We start from the raw sequence: 25,148 nt of genomic DNA, 5'->3' as shown, positions 1-25,148 counted from the left end.
TGTCAATGGTCAAAACTGACAGTGTCAACCTAAAGATTCTTAGTTTTGCTAACGACGAGCAACTTACTTCTCTTGTAGCAACAAAAAAAACCATAAGCACCCATAGTAAATCGGTGAAACTATAGGGTTTATATTTAGAATTTTTCCGATAAAATACAATCCAAATTAATAAAAATAATTTAAATAACTAAATAATAATTTTATTAAATGGGCCAAAACCTTGTTCTTTCCAAAATAATGTTATAGAAATAAAAAAAATAGTATTAAAGAAGAAATAGTAATGAAAATTAGAATAATGATTTTATCAACATAAAATATATACGAACATCTTTCCACAAAAAGCTCTAAAATGATGATATTTTCATAAAAAAAATGTTAGCCACTGTTGTTGTATAAACCTAACCAAACACTATATTCCCATGAGTTTGGAATGAAACTCTAAACATTGTTCCCAAAAACTGAAACCAACACCCCTTAGTGTAATAATTGAAATAGAAGATTAAAAAACTCAATTTAACAAAATGAGAAGCATCATGGATTTAAGCAAAAAAAAAAAAAAAAAAAAGCATCATGGATATGTCTTTTTTGAGCTATAAATACTTGAATACATGAATTAGTGCTTAAAGCCAAATAAATCAAAGAATTGAAAGAAGCAAAATCTGTTCATCATCTTTATTTTATTTCTTTACTTGTTTAAGGAAAAAGCTTATCTTTTTTTTTTTGGGATTATTAGATGACAGTGAAAAAAATATTAAAGTGGTTGGAAGAGGTGAAGGCAGTGTTGTTGATGATAGTTGTGCAATTCTGTTTTGCTGATGTTAATGTTTTCTACAAATTGGCTATGAATGATGCTATGAATATGCAGATTCTCGTTGCCTATAGATTTATATTTGCCTCTCTTTTCTTGATTTCTCTTGCCTTTTTATTTGAAAGGTATGCTTTCTTTCTTTCTTTTTTTCTTTTTTCAAGGTTTGAATGATAAGAATTTTTTTTTTTTTTTTCTGGAGATTTTCCCTTTTCTGTTTAAAAACTAATAATTAACTATCTTTTTTTTTTTGTATCAGGAAGAAGAGACCTAAACTTACAAAGACTATACTCTTTCAAGCATTTCTTTGTGGGATTTTTGGGTAGGTCAACTCAAAATAGAATGCATCATTTTACCTTTTAGTCTTATTGTCATGCATCTAATAATATGACTAAATTTCTTAAGAGAGAGAATATACTTCCATATAAATTTTCAACTCATAATGATGAAGAGTGAAAGAAAAATAGTACTAGATGTGTTTGGTTTCGTTTCGCGTAGAAGTAATAGAATGAAATCCAGAAAATTCTACAAAGGGAAATAAGGAGAAAAGAATGACTTTGAATTTCCATGTCTATTCTTTCCGTTCTAAAATGGAATAATATACCTTTGATTCTCTTAGTCTTTTAGTCCAAACTCTAAAAATAATATAAACAATTGACTCTTAGTCATTTAAGAGTATCAAAATACATGTCATCTTTAGCAATACTTCACATATTCTCTATTTATTTATTTTTTATCATTAAAATTATTATGTATTATTATATTTATCAATAGTGAGAGGAGAGTGAATCCCCAATAAAAATTTATTAATAAAAAAATGAAATAAGACAAACTTCTCAAAATTTAATTTAAAAGTTCAACAATGGATCCTTTTAGAGCTAACAAAATAATTTTTAAGTAGAGGAATAAGGAAAACTAATTTACATTTATCTTTTTTTTTATAGAAGCTGAGACGATACAATAGCAATGATCTTGGAATCCCAACTAGGTTGGCACCCCAAGAGCACGCACTGAAAACCGATATTATTAAAAATAAAATAAAAATAATGCATGAACTTATTATGAGTTCTTTTTGCTATAAATTAGGACTAAATAATTATTTATCCACAATATAAAATTTTATTTCATTTTTTCTAAAATTATATCTTTTTATGATTAATTGTTATATTTGAGTTCATATATATGTATTTTAATTATAATTAAGGGTTATTGTGATTGCATGGGTGCAGGGGTACATTGAATCAAAATACATACGCAGAGAGTTTGGAGTATACATCTGTAACTTTTGCCACTGCAATGGTTAATCTCATACCAGCCGTCACATTTATCTTAGCCATTTCTTTTGGGTAATTATTATTTTTTTGATAAATAATTTATTATTCCTTTAGTTTTTACCTAACAGACTGTTTAGTCCTCCTATTTTGAAAAACACATTTTAAGGTCTCTATTTGTTACAAGTCTAAAAAAAACTAGACAAAATGACCAAAGCGTTAATATTGGAAAAAGATAGGAACCTTAAAATGTGTTTTTCAAAATAGGAGGATTAAACAGTATTAGATAAAAACTAGGGGACTAATAAATTATTTATTCTTATTTTTTTTATATGTCACTTTTTTTTGCAAGAGGATAAATTTAAAAAATGTCTAATAAGTTTCGAATTGAAAAATCCGACAAACTATAAAAAAAAAAATTAGAATGTGCTAATAATTTCAATTTCCTTAAAATTAATGTGTGGAATGTTGTTAATTAGGCTGGAGAAGCTGAGAATAAGAAGAGCAGAAGGGAAGGCAAAAGTGGTGGGAACAATAATGGGAATAGGAGGGGCAATGGTGCTAACATTTTACAAAGGGGAAGAAATTAAGATATGGTCAACACATTTTAACCTAATGAAAGTTGTTAAATTACCACATGAATTATCAAGAAAAGCAAGCAGTGAAAAGATAGGATTAATATATTCAATAGCGAATTGCTTGTGTTTTTCAGTGTGGTTAATAATACAGGGTAAAATGAGTGAAAAATATCCATATCCTTACTCTGCTTCTGCTTTAATGTCAACTATGGCTGCTTTCCAATCTACTGTTTTTGCCTTGTGCTTCCACTCCGATTTGAGTCATTGGAAACTGGGATGGAATATAAGGCTCTTCACTACAGCTTATGCGGTATGTATATCTAACTAATTTACATCCTTTTATTTGCGTAATATAATAATATCCTCATCAATGAATTACGTGTAAATTCCGAGGGCTCATAATGTATTAGGCCTAATATTAATGTTATATAATATATGTAACAAAAAAAAATGTTATATCACATCAATTAAGATTGATTCGAGGGCAAGAATTTTGAATCGCTTGAGCTAGATTTTGAGTTTGAGTCCTAATATATGTAAGAACTTTAATTGGAAGAGAATCCACCTAAAAGGTATTTGACGAGTTTCAAACCGAGAAATTGGACAAACTATAAAAAATGTTATATAACATATTTTTTAATATTTACAATTAATTTTTAATTTAACATATTAATTGCATTTTGAATTTTTCAATATATGTTTTTTAAGGATTTTTCAATATATTTTATATCAATCTAAACTAGAATTTTACAAAAATAAGTCTTAGTTTTAAATATAAGCAATGGTAACAGAATGATAAAAAAAAAATGTATTGAATATTGAGATATAATAGTTAAAAATTTACTTCAATTATAATATAATAATTATTGAGATATCAGTTGCTAAAAACTATGTCTATCTGAATTTAATAGTAACTAGATAGTCTACTAAAATGGAATCGAAAATCAACAATAATAACATATTATTTTTTTTTCAATCACCAAATGGCAATAGCACAATAAGGCCTTCATAATTTATTTACTTCTCTTTTAAAATGGTTTAAAAACTTACAAATAAGATATGTAACTTATGAAGTCTGCAGTTAATGAATTTACGAGGTAATTTTTCATCAGAAAATATATATATGTGATAATCAATATACAAAGTCAGGTCTTATATATAGGTAATTTGTAAAGTAAATTTTTAATTATTCCAAATCGCTCCTGACAACAATTTTTGACAGAGATGCCTCAATTTATAAACTGCATGGCTACAAAATCTTGTTTGCAAGTTCTTAAATCACGAAACTTTAAGTTATTAATATGAAGTGGACCTTTAACTATCAGTTCGAGCTTTTACTTAGTTCATGACAGTGTTATCTGCAAATTATCCCAAAAATTTAATTTTTATTTAGTTCTTCTAGGTCTAGATGAAAATTAATTAAATTTTATTAAGTCTCTCTTAGTGGATTGAACTCCTGGTTTTTTTTCAGTGCAAATTTAACAATTCTGAATTTTTTTTTCTTGCATTAAGCCTATGGTGATCGAAGTGTTATTATCTATCTTATATGTGTTCAATGTTTATAATTTTAACAGTCGAAAATAAAATTTTCAAATATGTGATGTGATTATAAATTTTTTTCTTTTGTAAAAAGTATATTTCGAAATGTAAAAGTACAATTTCATACACAAATAAAATCAACGTTATATTTTAAAATAACTAGATGTTTATAACTAATTGATGTATTAATTATATCTACAATTTGTATTATTGGTAGGGAATAGTAGTACAAGGTATGATGATAACAGTGATGATATGGTGTGTGAGCATAAAGGGACCTTTATTTGCAACTTGTTTTTACCCTCTCATGCTTTTGTTTGCTGCCATTGAGGGTTCTCTTCTTCTTGATGAGCAACTCCACCTTGGAAGGTACAATTATAATTAACTTGATGAGTTTTCAAATTCATTAATTAATTTTTAATCTTTATACAATTAAATTGCATGCAGCATAATAGGAGCAACTTTGATCGTCCTTGGACTGTTTGCTGTATTATGGGGCAAAAACAAAGAGATTAAAATGTCTCAACTACCCATTATTTCCACTACCACCCAACAAGAAGATGATAGCAACAATGAAAACAAAGCGGAAGAAAAAGTATAAAATTAATGGAAGAAAAAATACAAGTCCAATGGGAAGAAAATGGAAGAATATGTGCAAGTCCAATGGGGATAAATAAATTTCTCTTTCTCTTTTTCTTTTTAAAACAAAATTACTCATTTTCGGAAATAGATCGGGAACGGTAATTGCTATTTCTATCTAATAAGAATCCTCAATCCAGTACCGTTAGACTTACGTATAAAAATGTCCATATCTGTACCCATATATAATGTTTATATTATATAATATTTTTTACTCCATCTATTTCACATTAGTCAGACGTTGGAAATTTGAAAGAAAGAGAAATGTTACCAAAAGAGCATAAAATTGTAGAGATTCTTGCAAAATGGTAATATAGTAATAGTTTAAACTACTTTTTAGACTAATTAATAGATTTTTTTAATAGGGCTAATTAGACACTTTCATCCATTTTGGACAACTATACCCTAATTCCATTCGACTTCTGCTTCTGTTTCTACTAGTAATCTGGAATTCAAAAAATCTGGAATTAATTCCTACAGCCCTTTTAGTAAGAAGTTCCATTCTACACATATTCCATTGTCTCTTTACTCTTTCTTACTCACCATGTACAATTAAAACCTTGCATATATTTAGTAGCAATTAATTTTTCCTGGAAGAAGAAATGAAAATGAGAATTAACGCAACCTCCATTTCCATCTCTTTTTATCATGAACAAGTTTGGTGGAAAATCCATTCGTTTTCCTTCAACACTTATATCTCATAAGTCTCTAGATAGTAATCATATCCATTTTCCTTCATTTTCTTCCATTTTTCTCCATTGTTATCGCATTTGTGATGAAATTTATCGCATTTCGTCGCAAATGCGACAACGCAATAGTTTAATGGTTAGATTTTTTTTTCTTTTTCATTTTTTGAGCTTTCCATACTAATCCTCTTCTGCAGACACTAATTCTTCAAAGGGTGAACGAAACATAATATCTTCTCTCTATAAACCACCGTCTTTTCTCTCTTTACAAACATAATCTCTTCTTTCTCTCTCTATAAACCACTGTCTTTTCGTTCTGAAGAAGAGTCTGAGGAAGAAAGTTAATTGAAATAAGGGTATTATTGTCCAAAGTGGATGAAAGTGTCTAATTTGGTGAGATTAAAACAAAGTGGATCAAATATGTTAATTGACCCCTTCAAATGGTTAGATTAGTAATCACCCCTTTTTTTTAATATTTGCGTAGAAACCTTAAACATCATGTAATAAAAATGCTTAGCAAGTTGATTCTAATTTAACAACAACAACAACAACAAAACCTTAGTCCCGAAATGATTCGGGGTCGGCTAACATGAATCATCATATGAAACCATGCAATCAAGTCGTGTCGGCGACACAAATTCTCTCCCTCCACTCTGTTCTATCCACTACCATATTCTCCTCAATCCCTAATAAACTCATATCACTTTCGATCACCCTCCTCCAAGTTTGCTTAGGTCTACCCCTACCCCTCAAGCGCTCTTCGTCTTACATGGCCAAACCACCTTAGTCGGTTTTCCCTCATATTTACATATTAATTATATTTTTCAAATTTAAATATTAATATATTTATACAAACTAGAAACTTTGATATATTTACACAAGGATTTGAACATTTACACAAGACCAGAACTTGAAAAATTACCAAGTTAACAGGCAGCAGAACATATAGTTAGATTGTTCATGAGTTGAGAAGTGCAGCCTATATCATGCAAGAGAAGGACGCAAACTAGCTGTATTAACCAATTTACTGTCAGAGCTTACAAGCCGTGTAATGAAGTTCGGATCAAGACTCTTGTACGGATTCCTCTGGCGGAGTCTTTCGAAGTAGGATATCATCAGGCCATTCTCTCTAGCAAGGTTCGACCGGACCCAACCTGAACGGTTGCGTGGTGCACCAGTAACTACAACAGCTGTATTCTCATTTGCCAAATTAGCTAGAGCCACCATTACCTCTGGCTCAGTAGCTGAAGAAGCATCCACCATGAAAATGTGACTGAAATGACCGGAGTTTATGCCTACATTATGTAATCGAAAGCTGCTCGCATAAGTGGACAATATTACTCTAAACTTCTTGAGTTTTTCAAGTGGAGGACAAGCAAAACAGTTTTCTTTGTAAAGACTTGATACAAGGATGTCCGGGGAGACCTCATATATCTCACGAAATGCAGCATTGGCTCGAAAAACTTCTGATTCAGGAATCTCCTTCAAGCTTCTCATCAGATCATCACATGTGTTGTTTATAGGCGCACATATAAGAACTCGATTGGTTTTCGAGGTCTGATAAATTTCCAGCACTGCTTGTTGGACAACCTCTCCGGTGACTGATAGGCTTTTTAAAGGGGAATCCTTCAGCCTGCCTTTAGGTATACAGAGTGGACCTTCAATAAGATAAGGAGGTGGTCGCTGATGAGTTAGTATGCGACAAACAGCAGATATTTGATTCATATCCAGTTTATAATTGCTATAAGGAGGTAATAAAGTGTCAATTTGCTTCCAGAATTTACAATCTGGGAAAGTAAAACTTCCAAATGAAGGATCCGAGGCAGCTAAAATTGCTTGATGAGCCCTTTTCAAACAAACTCTGTTCAATGAGAAGCTAACATCATATTTTCGAGATGAAAGATGCTGAGAATGAAAATCTCCACCAAATTCAACCAATACATTAGTGCTCCTTTCAATTCGATAAAGAACACCCTGCATATTTAAAGACATTCCATACAATAAAAACATGAGATATATAAGCAGCTTGAATATATATACTTTTGCCCATGACTATATACACCTGAGGAAATCAGGAGGCTGACCTGAAATGGCTCGGAAGTTCTACCCGAGGGCCTCACAAAAACAAAGTCCCGCGATAAAAGAAATGGCCGATTCTCAAGGCATCAAAGGTTTTCTCTTCCTTCACATGCGTGTCCCTCGAGTGTGACCATTTAAAGACTTCTGCTTTTTGCAACTTTAAAGTGACATTCACCAATTTGAACTCACTCCATTTCTGTTTTAAATAGTACACGTTTTTATTCCAATCTCAATGCAAAAGAATGAATTCACAAGATCAAATCCTTGTTACACAACACTCTAATTCTACCCAATTGAAGTAAGATACACAATACACAAGTAATCATCAAAAGCCCTAAGTATACAAGATGTTTTTATCTATATATCGACATGAAATTGGTCCATACCTCAATGTAGAAGTCTTCAGCATAGAGAAGGGCCGTGAAATAGTCCTTGTATGTAGACAAAGTCAATGGCTTTTTCAGAACATCAGGCACCTTGTCTTTCTTGATTAGATCTTTAATATCCTTAGGGATTGCATAAATAGGCGACTTATCCTTTTCATCCAATATATAGATAGATGTATTCTGCTGATCAGTTGAATTTGCAGAAACCGGAGCTAGAACTGGCTTAAAAGATGGAGGTACTATAGGTGAAACAAGAGTCGGTTTTGAAGATGATGAAACAGGTGGAGGAAATGATATAGTTGCCTTGGGTACAAGTACAGCAGGTGAAACAGGAGTCTGTTTAGAAGATGATGATGATGATGATACAGATGTAGGAAATGATGGAGAAGGTTTAGAAACATATGTTGGCGGTTTAGGAGTCGAAGGAGGCGGATTTAAAGACTTTCGTGAGGGTATATGATGTACCGGAAATGGTTCAGCACCAGGTGAAGGAGTTGTTTGGGGTTTAGGTCTAGATGGACTAGGAATTGATGAAGATTTCGGTAGCCTAGAGTAAAATGCAGGTGGATTATAGGAAGGTACTACTGATACATTTTCGGTTCGATTCGAATGAAATATTGACACAAACTTAGCATATGCTTCCTCAATGTTAAAAAGCTGATTACTAGAATTCATCCTTGTTTGGAGTAAAGTGTCCCTATATAATACTTCATTCTCATCTTCATCTTCGACACAACAAAGTACACACCGCAAAATATCAAGAAAAACAGACATCTATCTACACTTTCTGCAACCAAAACATGAACACATAAATAACGGTATCATTTCAAAATTTCAATTCCGTTTCTACTCTAGATAATTCAGTAGCAATTGCATATAGGAACTGAAGTTGAATAAAACACACAATTTCGTAAAACCCTAAAATCAGATAAACATAAACTGCTCTCACAAATCAGATTCAATTTTTTCAAAAAGAGAAAAGCGGATTAATTATTACATGAAATGAAGCAGACGATCAAAAAAGTAAAGATGAGAAGAAAAGGAGGAAGGAAGGAAGGACATACCTAGAATTCCGTCAAATACTTAGCATGCAATGAAAGAGTAGATGTAATTTGTAAAGTAAAGGAGCAGAGTGTCAATGGACTTTCTTTCAATAGTAGGAGCTTTTATAGTCTTCCAGTGTTTCCTATTTATTCAACGGTATGCCCGCCCACGCGCTGCCATGTCAGCAAAATGGACCCCAAAAATATGGAATCCAAGTCCCACATGGCATCTGCCTTGTATATATTGCATTTTTATTTAAATTTTGGTTTTTGTTTTTTTTACAGTCGCTCGTTTTTGCTATTTCACTTTGAAATAAAATTGGCAAAAAGCATCCTCACGTCCCTCATTTTTCATTGTTTGGTGTATTAAACCTTCGATTTTTTATTTAGACACATTGATCCTCTGATCTTTCATTGTTTGGTGCATTAAGTTCTCGATCTTTCATTTAGATACATTAAGCCATTGATCTTTTATATATGGGTGTATTAGACCCTTTCGTAAATCAATTCATATATAGGTGTATTAAGGGCATGTTTGATTCAATATTAGCTAATAGATGTTGATGTTAGTTGTTTGCGGTTGTAGTAAACTGTTTGTTGTTCTTGTTGGATGTTTGTTATTAACTGTTTAATACACCCGAAACAGGCCCTTAATACACCTCATATATAAATTGATTTATGGAATGACCTAATACACCCATATATGAAAGATCAAGAGCTCAATGTACCTAAATGAAAAATCGATGGCTTAATGCACTAAACAATGAAAGATCAGGAGCTCAATGTGTCTAAATGAAAGATCGAAGGCTTAATGCACCAAATAATGAAAGATCAGAGGCCTCATGATGCTTTTTGCCAATAAAATAGGGAAATTACAAAATTGGGTCAAATGGGAGACCCGTTTATATTTTTAACCCATTTACTCAACCTATTACATATCTAGACTATATTTGTGTGGCTTTTCCAAAATACCCTTAATATGTTTGTAATTTTACGTCGTGTGTGTCTCCTTCTCATTTGACTTCGCAGATTTCACCTTATGCGAAGTCTGTGAAGATAATGTTTGGGTTATTAGATGATTTTAGTTCACAGATCTCTCAATTTGCGAAGTCCGAACGAGTTTTTGCGAAGTGGTATATAACAACAAAAAGGCACAACAACAAGGGATCTCAACATTAAAATCATAACATTATCAAAATTTACAACAAGATTGCCACAATAATTCAACATTAAAATCATAACATTATCGAAATTTACAACAAGATTGCCACAATAAACTCCTTGCAAATCATTTCAAAGTAAACGTGACGAATCTGGACGAAAATTTCTCTCTTTACAGGAAATCAAGACCTTTTGGGATGATAAATGGAAGTCCATACCTTTTGGAATGGACGTATCACATGGTACACAACAAGATTGACACAATATCTCCTAACGAATCATTTTAAAGTAAATGTGACCAATCTTGAAGTGGAAGTCCCAGACTTTTTCGGATGGATGTCTCTCATGGCACCCCAGTACGCTGCCTTCCAGAAATTGATGTTATGTATTCAATCACCTTCAAAAAAATAATAATTGTTTTAAGTAAAAAAGGACGATTTGGCTTCACGAAATGATGATTCGCAAAGTATGCGAATTTAAATGGAAGGGAAGAGGATGATTTTACTTCGCGGATTGATGATTTCGCGAAGTCTACGAGGCCTGAAACGTGAAGATCTACTTCGCGAATCGATTATTTCGCGAAGTCTGCGAGTGAAAAATCATGAACTGTTCTACTCACAGACTTCGCAAAATCATCGATTCGCGAAGTAGATCTTCACGTTTTAAGCTCTTTCTCATCGCAGCGCTTCGCGAAATCATCAACTATGCGAAGTGATTTTCTGGAAAAACGCAGAGAAAACAGTAGTTACTTACATTTTTCGCGCCTTTCACCCTTAAAACCGATAATAACAATATGATAAACTGGGAAAAACGATGAAAATAACGTAGAATAACTATTTCTTTGATAGTCACAAGAAGAAATAAACCAAGAAACGAGCAGGAATAGGAAGATGAAGAACCATGACTTCGTTTTCTATGATTAGGAAGATGAAGAATGAAGAGAGGAAGAGAGGAAGAAACGAAATACATGGTGATGTGGAGAAAACGGTTTAGATTTCGTGAAATTTAAAGGAAGAGAGCAAGATCAAAGGTCTGGGAGAGCAACCGTTTTCGCCTAACCAGACAAAGGAATGAAGAAGATGAAAGAGTGAGGGTATTTTGAAAAAGTCACACAAACATAGTCTAGATATATAATATGTAAAGTAAATGGATTAAAAATGTAAATGGATCTCCATTTGAGGCAATTTTTATAATTTCCCCAATAAAATACAAGTATGTAGTTATTCCATATAAAATCAATTAAACAATTAATAGTAGAAATTGTTTATATAAAAGAAATAGTAGAAATCTACCACAAATCATATAAACAACTTAACCAAACCGTAAAATAATGCTAAAGAAAAGATTAATTAGGCCATAAATTTTCAAGTATAAAAAATATGAAACTTACTACAAAACTTTATTTTTTTTTAACGGGTTAGCTATGCTTACTTTGTTTTTGACAAAGTAAGTCTTACTTTGTTTTCTCCATTATTGGATAGTGATGAACTTTGACAAAGTACGCTCATCCAATGGTAGAAATGTAACACCATGATCCAATACCATGTAGATATTGTCCGCTCTGACCCAAATCCAACACCTTGGGCCGCACGGTTTTAAAACGCGTCTGCATGTATTGGATTCACATCTTACTAATAAGCCCCAATCACTCCCTCTTCATTTCCGATGTGGGATTCAGTTCATTCCTGCCCCCATCGCCATCCCTTAGGGCCGCTCCTTGCTCAGGCCTTCTACCCCGGCACCACCCACTCCGGACCGGGTCGTTACAGGCCCACCAACTTCCGCCTGGTTCGTCCCCGAACCACACATCGTACGTGAAGAGTCGGCTCTGATACCAATTGTAACACCCTGATCCAATACCATGTAGATATTGTCCGCTCTGGCCCAAATCCAACACCTTGGGCCGCACGGTTTTAAAACGCGTCTGCATGTATTGGATTCACATCTTACTAATAAGCCCCAATCACTCCCTCTCCATTTCCGATGTGGGATTCAGTTCATTCCTGCCCCCATCGCCATCCCTTAGGGCCGCTCCTTGCTCAGGCCTTCTACCCCGGCGCCACCCACTCCGGACCGGGTCGTTACAAGAAAAAAACAAAGTAAAGTTTACTTTGTCAAAAACAAATGGCCTAACCACGATACAGCCCCTTAAACTTGTAACTTTTTTTCATTTAGCCACCTGAACTTAGAGTGTTCCCATTTATCCACTTAAACTCAACAAATGAGACACCTTTAGCCCTTATAAGCCTACATGGCAATACCGTGTCACTTGTTGTCTTTCCAAACATTAGGAGGCGCGTCTATTTTTTCTTCTTCTTAAATCTTCAGCGATTTCTTCTCCTCAAACCAACTGCTGCGATTTCTTCTCCTCAAATCATATTGTGGGCGTTCTTCTTCTTTTCTCTTGTTTGCTTTCTTATGGTCTGATATGCTCTTAATCGAATCTGCCTACCTTCTGTTGTTATTCGAATTCTTCAGCTTCATTATTTCCATGGCGACGAATCAAATCATTTGTTGTTATTGTGGTGAAATTTCACCACTTAAAGTATCACGGAAACCCTCAAATCCGGAAAGATGAAGACGAGGGAATAAGAAGGAAGGAAATCATAGATCAGGGTCATTGCAATAGAACATCATGGAAGAGTTGCATATTGATTTTCGTTATAGGATTTATATTAGGAATATGGGTGATGAGTTGAGTTGTGGTATATGCATGGGTTAGGGATTTGTAATACGAATGTGGATGACTAATGGATGTTGTTAAATTTCTTGAAAAATCAATGAAATGGTTAATTGATTATGAATTTCTTATAGCATGAATTGGTTAATTATAGTTAATTGATGTTGTTAAATGTGGATAACCAGCATGCTTGTTATGTATTTTTTATTTTTTATTTTTTACTACAATGCTTAACCAGTAATGTTGATTATGTGTTTTGTATTTTTGGACTATTTTAGTAAAATTTGGACAACATTTCATAACACTGATGCAGGACCAAATGTATACAAATGTTAGAACAACCTCAAATACTAGGAGTGGAAATGGTCATGACATTTGTTTTCCCTTTTTCACTCATCTCCTCCTATGATAGAACAACCTCTTCAACTCTATTAGAGCTTAGCAACGCCATCTGATGCTAAATAATGAACTCGCCAATTCATCTTTATTTTTCCTTTATGCTCAGTGATTGCAAATGGAGTTTCTTTCAATGGTACAGGTCATTGGATGAATTAAAGTTAAAAGTACTAATAAATAAAAAGCCAAATACATGGAGAATATTCACGATGCACACCTTGTCCAATGACTTGTACTTAAAATATCCAGGACATTAAAATATGTCAGCAGCATGACATTGACTACCAATCCCAGCCATGCTAATTTTTTAAAATAGTAGAATTGCAATTTAAATAGCAACAACAAATATGTATCATCAATCAGTTGATATAAAAATTCAATAGAGGTGAGGTAAGTAATTAACTTAAAACAATCAAAACTACCAAAAAACGGGACATAAATTTTCCAATACAATGTCTGCATTTCTTATGCTTTAAACTCTATCAATTTTACTAAGGAATCAAAAGCCGCAATCTGATTGCCTAACTTATCTACCGTAATCCCGATAATGAGAAAAAAATAATTTATAATAGGAAACAAAATTCCAGCAGAGACCACCACTCTAACTCTTCACAACTTTAGCTTCAGCTTCAGCTTCAACACGAGCGTGTCCTTGCCCTTGTCGGACACCCCATCCTGCCCCATTCTGATACACTTTCTGGTTGCCATCTCTGTTTCGTTCTCTCATTCAATCAATTAAGTATTTTGATCCCAAATCAGCTAGATAATAATCAGATCAAAGATGTATCAAACTAACTTACTGTGAGGCATTATTTGCCTATACAAACAATATCAATAAGAGGTCATTCAACACAACACATATTCTAATCGGCCAACATAATTTAAACAAGACGAGCATGGATGAAAATATATAGACATTGATAATAGTGGATATAAAATACCCCGACAATAGCATCGATAATAAAGCTGGAAAAATACATAAATAGGCTTGATTTGCTAGGTTGATTGTTGATGTGAGTTTCGTCTAGGTGTGTTTACGGATGTAGTGTGATATGAGTGTGCTATGGGACTATGGATTTGATCTTTATAAATGCTCTATCTTCACTAGACATCACTACTTAGGGGAAAGTATACCTCGTCGTATCAAGTAATAATCCGGTTAAGACCGAGTATCGAATCCACGGGATTTATAACTGCAAGTATTAGACGACTCGGTTTCGTATGTTATTTAAGCGGTAATTACTTTAAAGGGGTTTTGGTGACAACTACTAACTACTCCTAAACCATTGGTGAGACAGATTTTATATAACAAATACTCTACGTAGTGCAATTGCGACGATAAGTTATAAATATGACAAACAAAGACTCCGAACATATACGATTAATAATTTACTCTTGCAAAGACGACTACGTGTAGTTCGACCGACCCGTAACGTACTTAGACTACGTGATTCCTAGTCAAGGCGTGTCTAATGCTAGGGATCAGAAACTAGGGCCCGTAAGTTCCGTGGTGTGTCAATTCCTACGGTTTCCGGAGCGTCACTTCCGGTAAGGCAACACCTATATGAATCCCTAAAGATAGCCCGAATGGCGTCGGAAATCGCGATCCCTACACAATAGTCAATTATAAGTATCAAAGCAAGTAATAGACATTAACACGTATATAGAAACGGAAATTGCAAATCATATATTATAAATATGGAGAATAAAAATGTAGAATACAACCAAGCCTAGTACATAGGAAGAGTGCAAGCTAATTAGCAAGCGAAGATGGAAGAATCGGCCCTCGGAACTAGCCAACCGGACTCAAGGCCGTCGCTCAGGACTTGGAGGTGGAACTTTCGAGCTTGGTGAACGGAGAAGGAACGGAACTTTGACGGAATGCCGGGATCAACGAACAAGCCCGAAAGGGGATGGAATAAAGCTATACAAAATCTGAATGTCTAAACTCTATAGCCAAGTTTAGATCCTAAAATCTATGGCCAGATCTAGATTGCTAAAATGAGTGCTAGTCACTCTTATTTATACATCAAGCTAGGGGTGGAGTGGTAATTTCACAAAGTACAATCATAGAGGTACATTATTTGGTGCAGGAATCTCAGGACACGCCCTGCGTATGGGAGGAGACGCCCTGCGTGTCTTGATATACGCCCCGCGTGTTTGAGCTCCTGGCATTTTATTGCTCGAATTACCCTATGTACGCCCTGCGTGTCCCAAAACACGCCCTACGTATTGATAGTTGACTTAGGGGACAATGCAGTCTGACTTTCAGGATTGGGTTAATCATGTTCTGACAGATGTCATACGCCCTGCGTGGTGGTTGACACGCCCTGTGTGTGCTGAGTAGATCCCATGTGGTGGTTCAGGATTGATCAATCATTTCTGACTCACTTGTCTGCACGCCCTGCGTGGATGGAAATACGCCCTGCGTGTATTGTATTTTTGTACCTGTGAAATACACTTCTCACGAGCCGAGTTAGCTTGACATTTTATTCTCTAAATTCAACTAAAAATAAAGGAAATTTCCCGAAAGCTCGGTTTTTATTTTTATTTTATTATTTTATTAAAACGCATTATTTTTTTAATTAAACTTATTACTTAGCTCGAAAATAAACCGTAAACCACGCTAAAAGATATGGACGAAACGCCCCTATCAAACCTCCTCGGACTTTAAAGTTTTACTTGTCCTCAAGTAAAAGGAAATCGAAAGACAAGGGATTGAGATGATTAAGAAACAAACCTTCGGGGTTTTACCAAGTGCGTGGTTTCAAAGCTACGGTTTTATGCAAAGGTTTCGGTAAGTAACTACGCAAACACTTGAGTACAAAACTTGTTTGAAACCTCCATGATCAAGATTAATAGGCAATATTAACGGGAGTTGATTATCTTTTGAGAACCCGATAGTACCTCACCACGGAATTTCGCTCTTACGCTCAATTTTAGGTGGGTCGGTGTTTTATCGCTCTTCTTTGCACTTACTCGAGATCATGTTGAATTTGCATTTTTATCCGGGTTTTTCCTCCTAATTTTATGGTTTAGGCAATATTAAAAATGAACCCGGAGGGGGGTTGTAATGTGGGAGGCTTTTCAGTGGCTAGTTTTTGAGAAACTTAAGTTCCAAAATACCGACTTATGATCGCACCGTATTTTGCTTCGGCCTTAGCGAATTTTACAAGATATACTTCAAAATTTGCTCGGGTGGAGCTTGAGAATGCCTTTTTTTTTGCTTTTATTGTATCCTTTGTTTTGATATAGGCACAAAAACAAAATTTTGAAAGCTTGTGGTGCTCATTTGCTAAGGTCATGACTTATTGCGGATAATTTGGGTGCAAATTGATTTTGTCGGTATTTGGACAAGAGGAAAAAGGGTTGAATGTTGAAATGGTATTAAAAAAAATGGGTTATTAGGCTCGAAGGGGTTTCCTAATGTTTAATGAAAACGAGAAAAATAAATTAAGAAAAAAATTAGCCTAAGTGGGTTCGGTTTATCATCTATTGCCGTTTTCACCAAAAGTAAGTGTACTTAACCCGGTATTGGATGCAAATTCTATGAGTCGAGTGAAGTCAAAGCTCTCGAAAAATTGTGAAAGAATTAGAGTTCTCGTATGAACTCTTTTAGGCTCAAACATACCTCACAAAGATTCGGGTTCAAATTATGTACTATCAAGTTTTCGCTAAATTCTCAACTATCCCGTTTTTATTGCCTTTTTAAACTTCATTATGGGGATGACCTGTGGGTTAGGACTCAAATGCTTTAGTTTAGTACTAACCTAGGCTTTTGCACAAATTCCCTAATTTCGAAACTAAGACCAAAATTCCTTAACGAAACCGATCCTTTGTTTCGATGTTTTTACTTTTAAGGACAAATAACGGAACTTTAATTGATTTCTGAGGGAAGTGGTGTGTTGGAATGATTTATGAGCTAATAAATTTGTTTAATTATTTATTTGTTATTTGATTTTTGTTTTTGTTTAGTGCAAAACAAACTGAAAGTGCGGGGTTGCACGGCCCTCCGCGTGTTTAAAGGTGACGTTAATTCCAAAAACGTCGTAAAAGAAAAGAAAGAAAACAAAAGCAAAAATAAAGCTAGTCTTAAAAAAAGGGGGGGCCAGATTGCTGGTCCCCACGCAGGGCGTGCCAGAAGAGGCGCCCTGCGCAAAAGGTGTTTATTTAAACACGTTGGGACCAGAGGCGGAAACACGCGGGGCGTACCAAAGGGGACGCCCTGCGTGTTTCTACTCCTGGTCTGATTATTGCTTAATTAACATGGACACGCGAGGCATAGTGTGGTGGGCGCCCTGCGTGCTGGCTATTCCAAAACACATAAAAGCGGAAACAACAAAGCAAACAATACGATTAACAAAATCAAAAGTACATAGGGGATAACGAAAGTAACGAAACACAAACAAGCACGAGAAAAAATAAAGAAAACACAAAGACTAAAGGACTAAGAAGAAGGCGGAGTAGGGTCGCGGATGTTGAAGTGGGCAAAGAAGGTGTTGGTAAAAGCTTCAAAGTTGGCCCGATCCTCTCTTCGTTGCGTCTCAAGCGCATCACAACGGGTGGTGAAAGTTGAGAGATCCATGAGGCGGTGAGCTTCAAGGGTGTCGAAGCGAGTGGTGATGGTGGCGTTGAGGCTCTCGAATCGAGAATCAAAATGGGCCGGTCTTGACGTTGTTGGGCCTCCACCGCACCCAACTGGGAATAAATGTCATTGAAGTCATGGTTGGGTGGTGGGCTGAAGTTAAGCCCCATGTCCGAGTCCGAACCGCTATCCCCTTGATATTGGGTCTCCTCCGCATGTCGGGCTGCCCCCGAACTCTCCCCCGGACCGGAAGTAGGCTGCCCAAGGGATTTGAAAGCATTTTTACTTAGCGGGCGTGGTTCGTGGCTTGGGAGGCGATCCAAGGTGTTTGCGCCGAGGGCGGAGGTGGCGAAGATAGTGATGAGGTGGCCCAAACCGAGTTGAGCCCGCTTTCATCTTGGCATTGCGTGGAGGTGGACCGCCACGAGATATGACCAGTCGTAAGCGAGCTTATTTTCGGCACAATAGAGGGCAAGTAGTTCGTGAATGTTCACCTTGACAGCCTCCGATTTCCTCGAGAAATAATAATTGATGAACCGGTGGAGAAGTTGGAGGCCGGGGTCTCGGATGCATGATGGCCGGAGGTTGGAGACGTCAAATTTGTTGGACCCTGTGATGGAGGTCCAGAATTCCTTAGCGGAGACGCCATCCGGCCATACAGCGATGCCCTCTTCGGTTTGTTTGGTGAAGTGAGTGCGGATCCATTGAGTGCCAATGGAGAAGGGGTTGTTATGTAGACGGAAGGTGAAAAGGGCCGCACCCGGGACATTGTTGGAAGCCATGGTGGTGAAAAATTCCAACACCAAGGATGGATAAACATGATGACGAGCCCGGAAGTGGTCCTCCAAACCAAGAGTGCGGAGGCGCCCTACGAAAGCATCACGGACGTTGTCATGCTCGAGAGTGTCCAATGTGAAGTACGGGAGGACCAAGGGCTGATTGGTGGAGAGGGTGTGATAAGCCTCGGCCTCGGCGTCGGAGAGAAGGTGGAAGGGTGCCCGGTATTGTCGGGTGAGGGGTGGAGTTTCTTCCCGGTCGGGAGATGGTGGATTTTGGGTGGAACGAGCGGAGCGAGCACGAGTGGCCCGTGGGGGGCGGTCACTTGCGGGTCGCTTGCTTCGGGTCATGGTTGTATGGGGGAAGTAAGAATGAAGAGATAGTGGGGAAGGTTAGAGTGATTTGTGAGGAAGAAAGGGAAAAGGAGGGTAAGTTTAAATAGAAAAGGAAGGGGGAATCCGAGAGTGTTCGGATTCCCAGGCGGGACACGCGGGGCGTGAAGGGGCCACGTCCTGCGTCTCCCGCCTCCTGACTTTATTTTGGTTGGACACGCGGGGCGTACCGTGTGGGACGCCCTGCGTGTCAAGTCTCCTAGTTAGATTTTTTTCTGGGAGAAGGCGGAGACGCGGGGAGTACTCATGGGTACGTCCCGCGTGCGTTCCCGTTTTTTTTTTTATTTAGTCTTTTCAAATTTTTATGGGTTTTAATGGTGTATTTAATGTTTTTTTATTCTAAAGAGTAATTAAGAAAGTAATTAAGATGAATTTATTATGGATTTGGAAAGGTTGTGATGTGATTGGAGAGAAAGGGAGGTGGAGTGGAGAAGTGGGAAAGATTTTTGGGGAAGAGGTGATTGATGGGAGAGGAAAGAGGAAATGTTGCCATGGGGAATTTGCATTTCGTAGCTCCCCAGGATACGCGGGACGTGTCTGAAGGGACGCCCTGCGTGTCCCTACACGTGGCCTTTTTATTCTTTGCAGAACAGGGAAACACGCAGGGCGTGGAGTAGGGACGCCTCGCGTCCTCTGCAATTTTTGCTATGAAAAAGAGCAGAGCCCGGAACACGCGAGACGTGCGGGTGTGTACGCCCCGCGTGTATTTGGATTCTAAAGGGATTTGTTTTTCTTTTAATTTTTGAGAAAAGATAAAAAATAAAAATAGTACTAATATAACAAAACACGGGAAAAATGTCACACGTAAAAAATAAAGAAAGAGTGCAAATAAATAAGTCGAAAAATGGTTTAGATATATATACACAAGTGGTTTGAGAAATTCAAACCGATGCTACGTTTAGAGTCGGAGTAGCTCGACTTCTTCCCATCCTAGGTGAATGCCTCTAATCGCGTAAGATATCCAAATTCTTGAATAAACAACCCGTACCTACAAAACGGATTGTTAGCTCCAAAAGAATTTAACAAAAACCAAAAACTATATTTACAGAAATTATCGAAGAGTTTAGTTTGCTCCCTTTTTGACTCCTTTGGTAGTTCAAAAAAAACGAAATGTTCTTACGTAGAAGGAACCTCCGACTCTTCTAACTTTGGATTTATTTCCATGGGTCCGCGCACAACCGACTCATCGATGTCCGTTTTCTCACAACTGAAATGACTCTTATTCCTTGGGGGATCCTTTTGAGAAAACTCAATTAACTCGAGCTTCCCATTTTGACGAACCGAATTGGAATCTCGAATTGATTCGTCCGCGGCGGAATCAAGAGGAGACTTCAATCTGGCCCATAGATTTCCTATTTCCCTGAAATATGTCTCAGTGTTAGATAATCTTTCACGAATATCTTTAAGCAAAGAATTTATCACATCGAATTGCGAGATTGAGCGTGGGCATTCGTCATCCATGCGATCGTCCCACCGATGACGACTATGAAGCATCATACCATGAAACAAATCATTAGTAACAACACGAAACAAAATAACTTATTCACACAAAAAGAAAATAATATTTACAAATGCTTAAACTAACAATAAAACGTTTTTGTCTAATATTGCAAGAAATTATAAATCCCCGGCAACGGCGCCAAAAACTTGATGTGAGTTTCGTCTAGCTGTGTTTACGGATGTAGTGTGATATGAGTGTGCTATGGGACTATGGATTTGATCTTTATAAATGCTCTATCTTCACTAGACGTCACTACTTAGGGGCAAGTGTACCCCGTCGTATCAAGTAATAATCCGGTTAAGACCGGGTATCGAATCCACGGGATTTATAACTGCAAGTATTAGACGACTCGGTTTCGTATGTTATTTAAGCGGTAATTACTTTAAAGGGGTTTTGGTGACAACTACTAACTACTCCTAAACTATTGGTGAGACAGATTTTATATAACAAATACTCTACGTAGTGCAATGGCGACGATAAGTTATAAATAAGACAAACAAAGACTCCAAACATATACGATTAATAATTTACTCTTGCAAAGACGACTACGTGTAGTTCGACCGACCCGTAACGTACTTAGACTACGTGATTCCTAGCCAAGGCGTGTCTAATGCTGGGGCTCAGAAACTAGGGCCCGTAAGTTCCGTGGTGTGTCAATTCCTACGGTTTCCGGAGCATCACTTCCGGTAAGGCAACACCTATATGAATCCCTAAAGATAGCCCGAATGGCGTCGGAAATCGCGTTCCCCTACACAATAGTCAATTATAAGTATCAAAGCAAGTAATAGACATTAACACGTATATAGAAACGGAAATTGCAAATCATATATTATAAATATGGAGAATAAAAATGTAGAATACAACCAAGCCTAGTACATAGGAAGAGTGCAAGCTAATTAGCAAGCGAAGAGGGAAGAATCGGCCCTCGAAACTAGCCAACCGGACTCAAGGCCGTCGCTCAGGACTTGGAGGTGGAACTTTCGAGCTTGGTGAACGGAGAAGGAACGGAACTTTGACGGAATGCCGGGATCAACGAACAAGCCAGAAAGGGGATGGAATAAAGCTATACAAAATCTGAATGTCTAAACTCTATAGCCAAGTTTAGATCCTAAAATCTATGGCCAGGTCTAGATTGCTAAAATGAGTGCTAGTCACTCTTATTTATACATCAAGCTAGGGGTGGAGTGATAATTTCACAAAGTACAATCATAGAGGTACATTATTTGGTGCAGGAATCTCAGGACACGCCCTGCGTATGGGAGGAGACGCCATGCGTGTCTTGATATACGCCCCGCGTGTTTGAGCTCCTGGCATTTTATTGCTCGAATTACCCTATGTACGCCCTGCGTGTCCCAAACCACGCCCTGCGTATTGATAGTTGACTTAGGGGATAATGCAGTCTGACTTTCAGGATATACGCCCTGCGTGTGCTGAGTAGATCCCATGTGGTGGTTCAGGATTGATCAATCATTTCTGACTCACTTGTCTGCACGCCCTGCGTGGATGGAAATACGCCCTGCGTGTATTGTATTTTTGTACCTGCGAAATACACTTCTCACGAGCCGAGTTAGCTTGACATTTTATTCTCTAAATTCAACTAAAAATAAAGGAAATTTCCCGAAAGCTCGGTTTTTATTTTTATTTCATTCTTTTATTAAAACGCATTATTTTTGTAATTAAACTTATTTACTTAGCTCGAAAATAAACCGTAAACCACGCTAAAAGATAGGGCCGAAACGCCCCTATCAATTGTCTATTATAGCATCAATAAGCTTAATTGTCTAAGCTAATTGCCAAAATACATAAATAAGCTTGATTGTCTAAGCTGATTGTCTATCACAGTAGCCAATCTATCACAATTGACAAAGTTGCACAAAACTTAATAACTAAAACGAAGATAACTGCAGTAAACATCAGCTGCCAATAAACACAAGATTCAAGGCATCCAACGGACTACACTTGGCTGAGACAGAGTTTTTTTTCACAACATCACTCGCATTTGGCTTTGCAGTTGAAGGTTGAGATGATGCCCCACTTAAAGCAAGTGGTCTTGCAATTGCAGTTCTTGCAGTAGCAGCTTTAGCAGTTGAAGCTTTGTTAACTATATTTGAGGACATTGCTTCTTTGCCCTTCCATTTCAATTTGCGCGGTTCAAATCCTAGGTCACCTGTAACCTCAGCTGAATTTTTCAATTTGCTAAAACCAGTGGAAAGCACAGTCCTGTCACCTTGTAGATTCTGTTGACAACAGAATCAATTAATTCAAAATATATTATGCAGAATATTTATAAGAATTCATGAAACAAAATATAATATCATATAACATATTCACCTGAGCACAAGTCTAACCACTTCTCTCAGAAATAAACACACCTACTCCTGATATTTTTGGCCTCTTGTTTGCTGGTTGTGAAATTGGTTTAGGGGCAGGTTCCTTATGATTCACTTTCTTATTATTGCGTCCCACCCTTTCCTAGAGAGCAATTGCAAATAATAAATATAGTGACAATAACTTAAAGTACAAAAGAGTAGCAAAATTTACCTTTAAAGATGTATTAGATGCTTGAGCTTGTTGAGTTGTTGAAGTTGAGCATTGCATAACATTATCAGAAGCATTCTGAGTTGACAATTGCTTGCGAATTGAACAACCTTTTTTTATTATGGCCTTGTTGTTTGCAGTGAGAACATGTTATTTTAGATCCTTGCTTGGACAATTTCCCTACTTTCTTAACTTCATCTTTGGCCTTCCTTCGATTCTTTTTTGGCATTCCAGGCATGGGCTTTATTTCTGGAGGTAAAATATGAGGATATGTGCCTTCGGGCCACATTTTTATATTCAATACAGGTTGAATGTAATGATCATATGTTTGTCTATACTTGTCCCTCCCATACCACTCAGACACATAGTCTATTGGGTTCTTATTGGCCTTATGCATTGCAGCAATTGCATGGGGGCATGGAATGCCCTTAAGCCCCCAAGCCCTACATGAACAAGCCAGTTTCTTCAAATCAACCACATACCTATACTCACCATCAATCACCTCAAATCCAGCATCCCCATTCCATTCAGTTTTACACCTCATTGAAGCACTATTATTTTTTGTCAAGCATTTCAAAGCCACAACCTAATGTTTGGAGTGTCTGTTATCTTTTCCTTGAAATAATTGGCAATAAATTTAGAGTCACATCGCCGGTTCCTATTAGTTCTAGAACATGAATGGGTAGGGTGATATGTCTTCACTAAGAAATCATTCGTGCTTTTGTCCAAACTACCATACAATTTCCATGTACACCCTCTTCCTCCTCTACATCTAGCCTCAACCCTATACCAATCGTTAGGTCTTAACCTTAATTTTGCTCCCATGGTAATAGCATACTTACCCAAAGCTTCCCTAAACCAGTATACATTCTTAAACACCATACCAATCTCAAATCTTGGCTCCTCACTGTTTGGATCGTAATAAACTCTATTTCCTCTCCTCCTCTGTGGCAAATCTTCATCTTCAGAGGTAGAATCAAAACTGTCATCATCAAATGACCCAATATAATCTTCATCACCTCCTAAAAGACCTTCATTATCTCCTAGTTCAACTTGTACACCTTTATTTGTGCCTAAAGGTCCTAACTGCACTTTTATTGGATCTTAAGGTCTCTGTCTACTAGATTTGTTCTCCTTTTGACTTGCACGCTTCTGTCTAACCTCAGCTAGTTCTTCAGCAAATTGGCTTTCATCTGAGTCATTATTGATGTCATCGATATAATCATCGCCTTCAACCGAATCTTTATCTCCTAGATCCTCTGAAATGGCATCTTCATCCTTATCTACCCCTGCACCTTCATCTACCTCTTCAGTTGGCTGTAAAGCTTCATTTACTACCTCAACTGAGTTAGGTGTAGTATTAATAAACATACTTGCCACACTATCCACGCTGGCAGTCTCATTTGATGGCCCAATAGGAATAACATCTATGGTTTTGTCAACAAAAACTTCCATATAAACCTTATTACCCATATTCAACACCATATTCAACACATCCATGTCATTGTTAAGTCCAATCAACTCACCAGTGATTCCATGTCTATAGTAAAGGGAACCATGCTGTTCATAACCTATTTCTTTAATAATCCATAACAACTCCAGTCTTCCTAACTTGTCACTATTCATATCACCCTTTTCTAAAACAGTACCCCCAACATATCAAAGAGAATTCCCATCAATCACTACCCTCCCACCATGGTATAGTTTTAGGGTAATATTATAATCACCCATAGTTATATCTGACATCAGAAAAAGTACAACACAATATAACCAAAATACCTAAGTACCATATTAGGGGCTCACAATATTTAACATGCTTATATATTATATAAAACTTAAATTACACACTCACCTCATATACAATTGCGTTAAATTCGGATTCGATTGCGTTGGAATTCAAAATTCCCAAATCTGATGTTGAAACCCTAAAATGCGTTGGTCCTTTTTCAATTACAAGTGAATTCAAACTATAAAGAGGGAAGGATAACACGATTAATCTATAAAAAAAAAAGAGTAAGGAAGAATAGTTAGGTTCAAAGGTTCATTGTTAAGAAATCAAGCAAGGAAGATAACAAGTTCTTTCTAAGCTAAC

General features: G+C 36.6%; 2 protein-coding genes and 1 long non-coding RNA gene across 4 annotated transcripts; 1 reads left to right on the top strand and 2 right to left on the bottom strand.

Annotated features, from left to right (window-relative positions):
- The first annotated feature begins 733 nt into the window (after nucleotides 1-733).
- Nucleotides 734-4,794, top strand: LOC136227204 (WAT1-related protein At1g68170-like). The gene is made up of 6 exons (XM_066015881.1): nucleotides 734-933; nucleotides 1,065-1,127; nucleotides 2,035-2,151; nucleotides 2,556-2,964; nucleotides 4,411-4,562; nucleotides 4,641-4,794. The coding sequence occupies exons 1-6, from the start codon at nucleotides 734-736 to the stop codon at nucleotides 4,792-4,794; spliced, it is 1,095 nt and encodes a 364-aa protein (XP_065871953.1).
- A 1,351-nt stretch (nucleotides 4,795-6,145) lies between these two features.
- On the bottom strand, nucleotides 6,146-9,131 carry LOC136227894 (extensin-like). The gene is made up of 4 exons (XM_066016683.1): nucleotides 9,048-9,131; nucleotides 7,984-8,770; nucleotides 7,603-7,793; nucleotides 6,146-7,492 (listed from the first exon to the last, which is right to left on the bottom strand). Exons 2-3 carry the CDS (start codon nucleotides 8,755-8,757, stop codon nucleotides 7,635-7,637), a joined length of 933 nt encoding a protein of 310 aa, XP_065872755.1. The 5' UTR covers nucleotides 8,758-8,770; nucleotides 9,048-9,131; the 3' UTR covers nucleotides 6,146-7,492; nucleotides 7,603-7,634.
- Nucleotides 9,132-22,220: 13,089 nt separating this feature from the next.
- On the bottom strand, nucleotides 22,221-25,148 carry LOC136227580 (uncharacterized). Of its 2 annotated transcripts, XR_010688133.1 has the most exons (4): nucleotides 24,909-25,148; nucleotides 23,060-24,795; nucleotides 22,850-22,990; nucleotides 22,221-22,755 (listed from the first exon to the last, which is right to left on the bottom strand). It is a non-coding gene; the product is annotated as an uncharacterized lncRNA (long non-coding RNA). The 2 variants fall into 2 exon arrangements; XR_010688132.1 differs by having other exon boundaries at nucleotides 23,060-25,148.

This window comes from Euphorbia lathyris, chromosome 4 (assembly GCF_963576675.1).
Source record: "Euphorbia lathyris chromosome 4, ddEupLath1.1, whole genome shotgun sequence".
Lineage (NCBI taxonomy): Eukaryota > Viridiplantae > Streptophyta > Magnoliopsida > Malpighiales > Euphorbiaceae > Euphorbia > Euphorbia lathyris.
The sequence above is the reverse complement of the archived record's forward strand: the minus strand, read 5'-3'. Positions and strand labels throughout refer to the sequence as shown.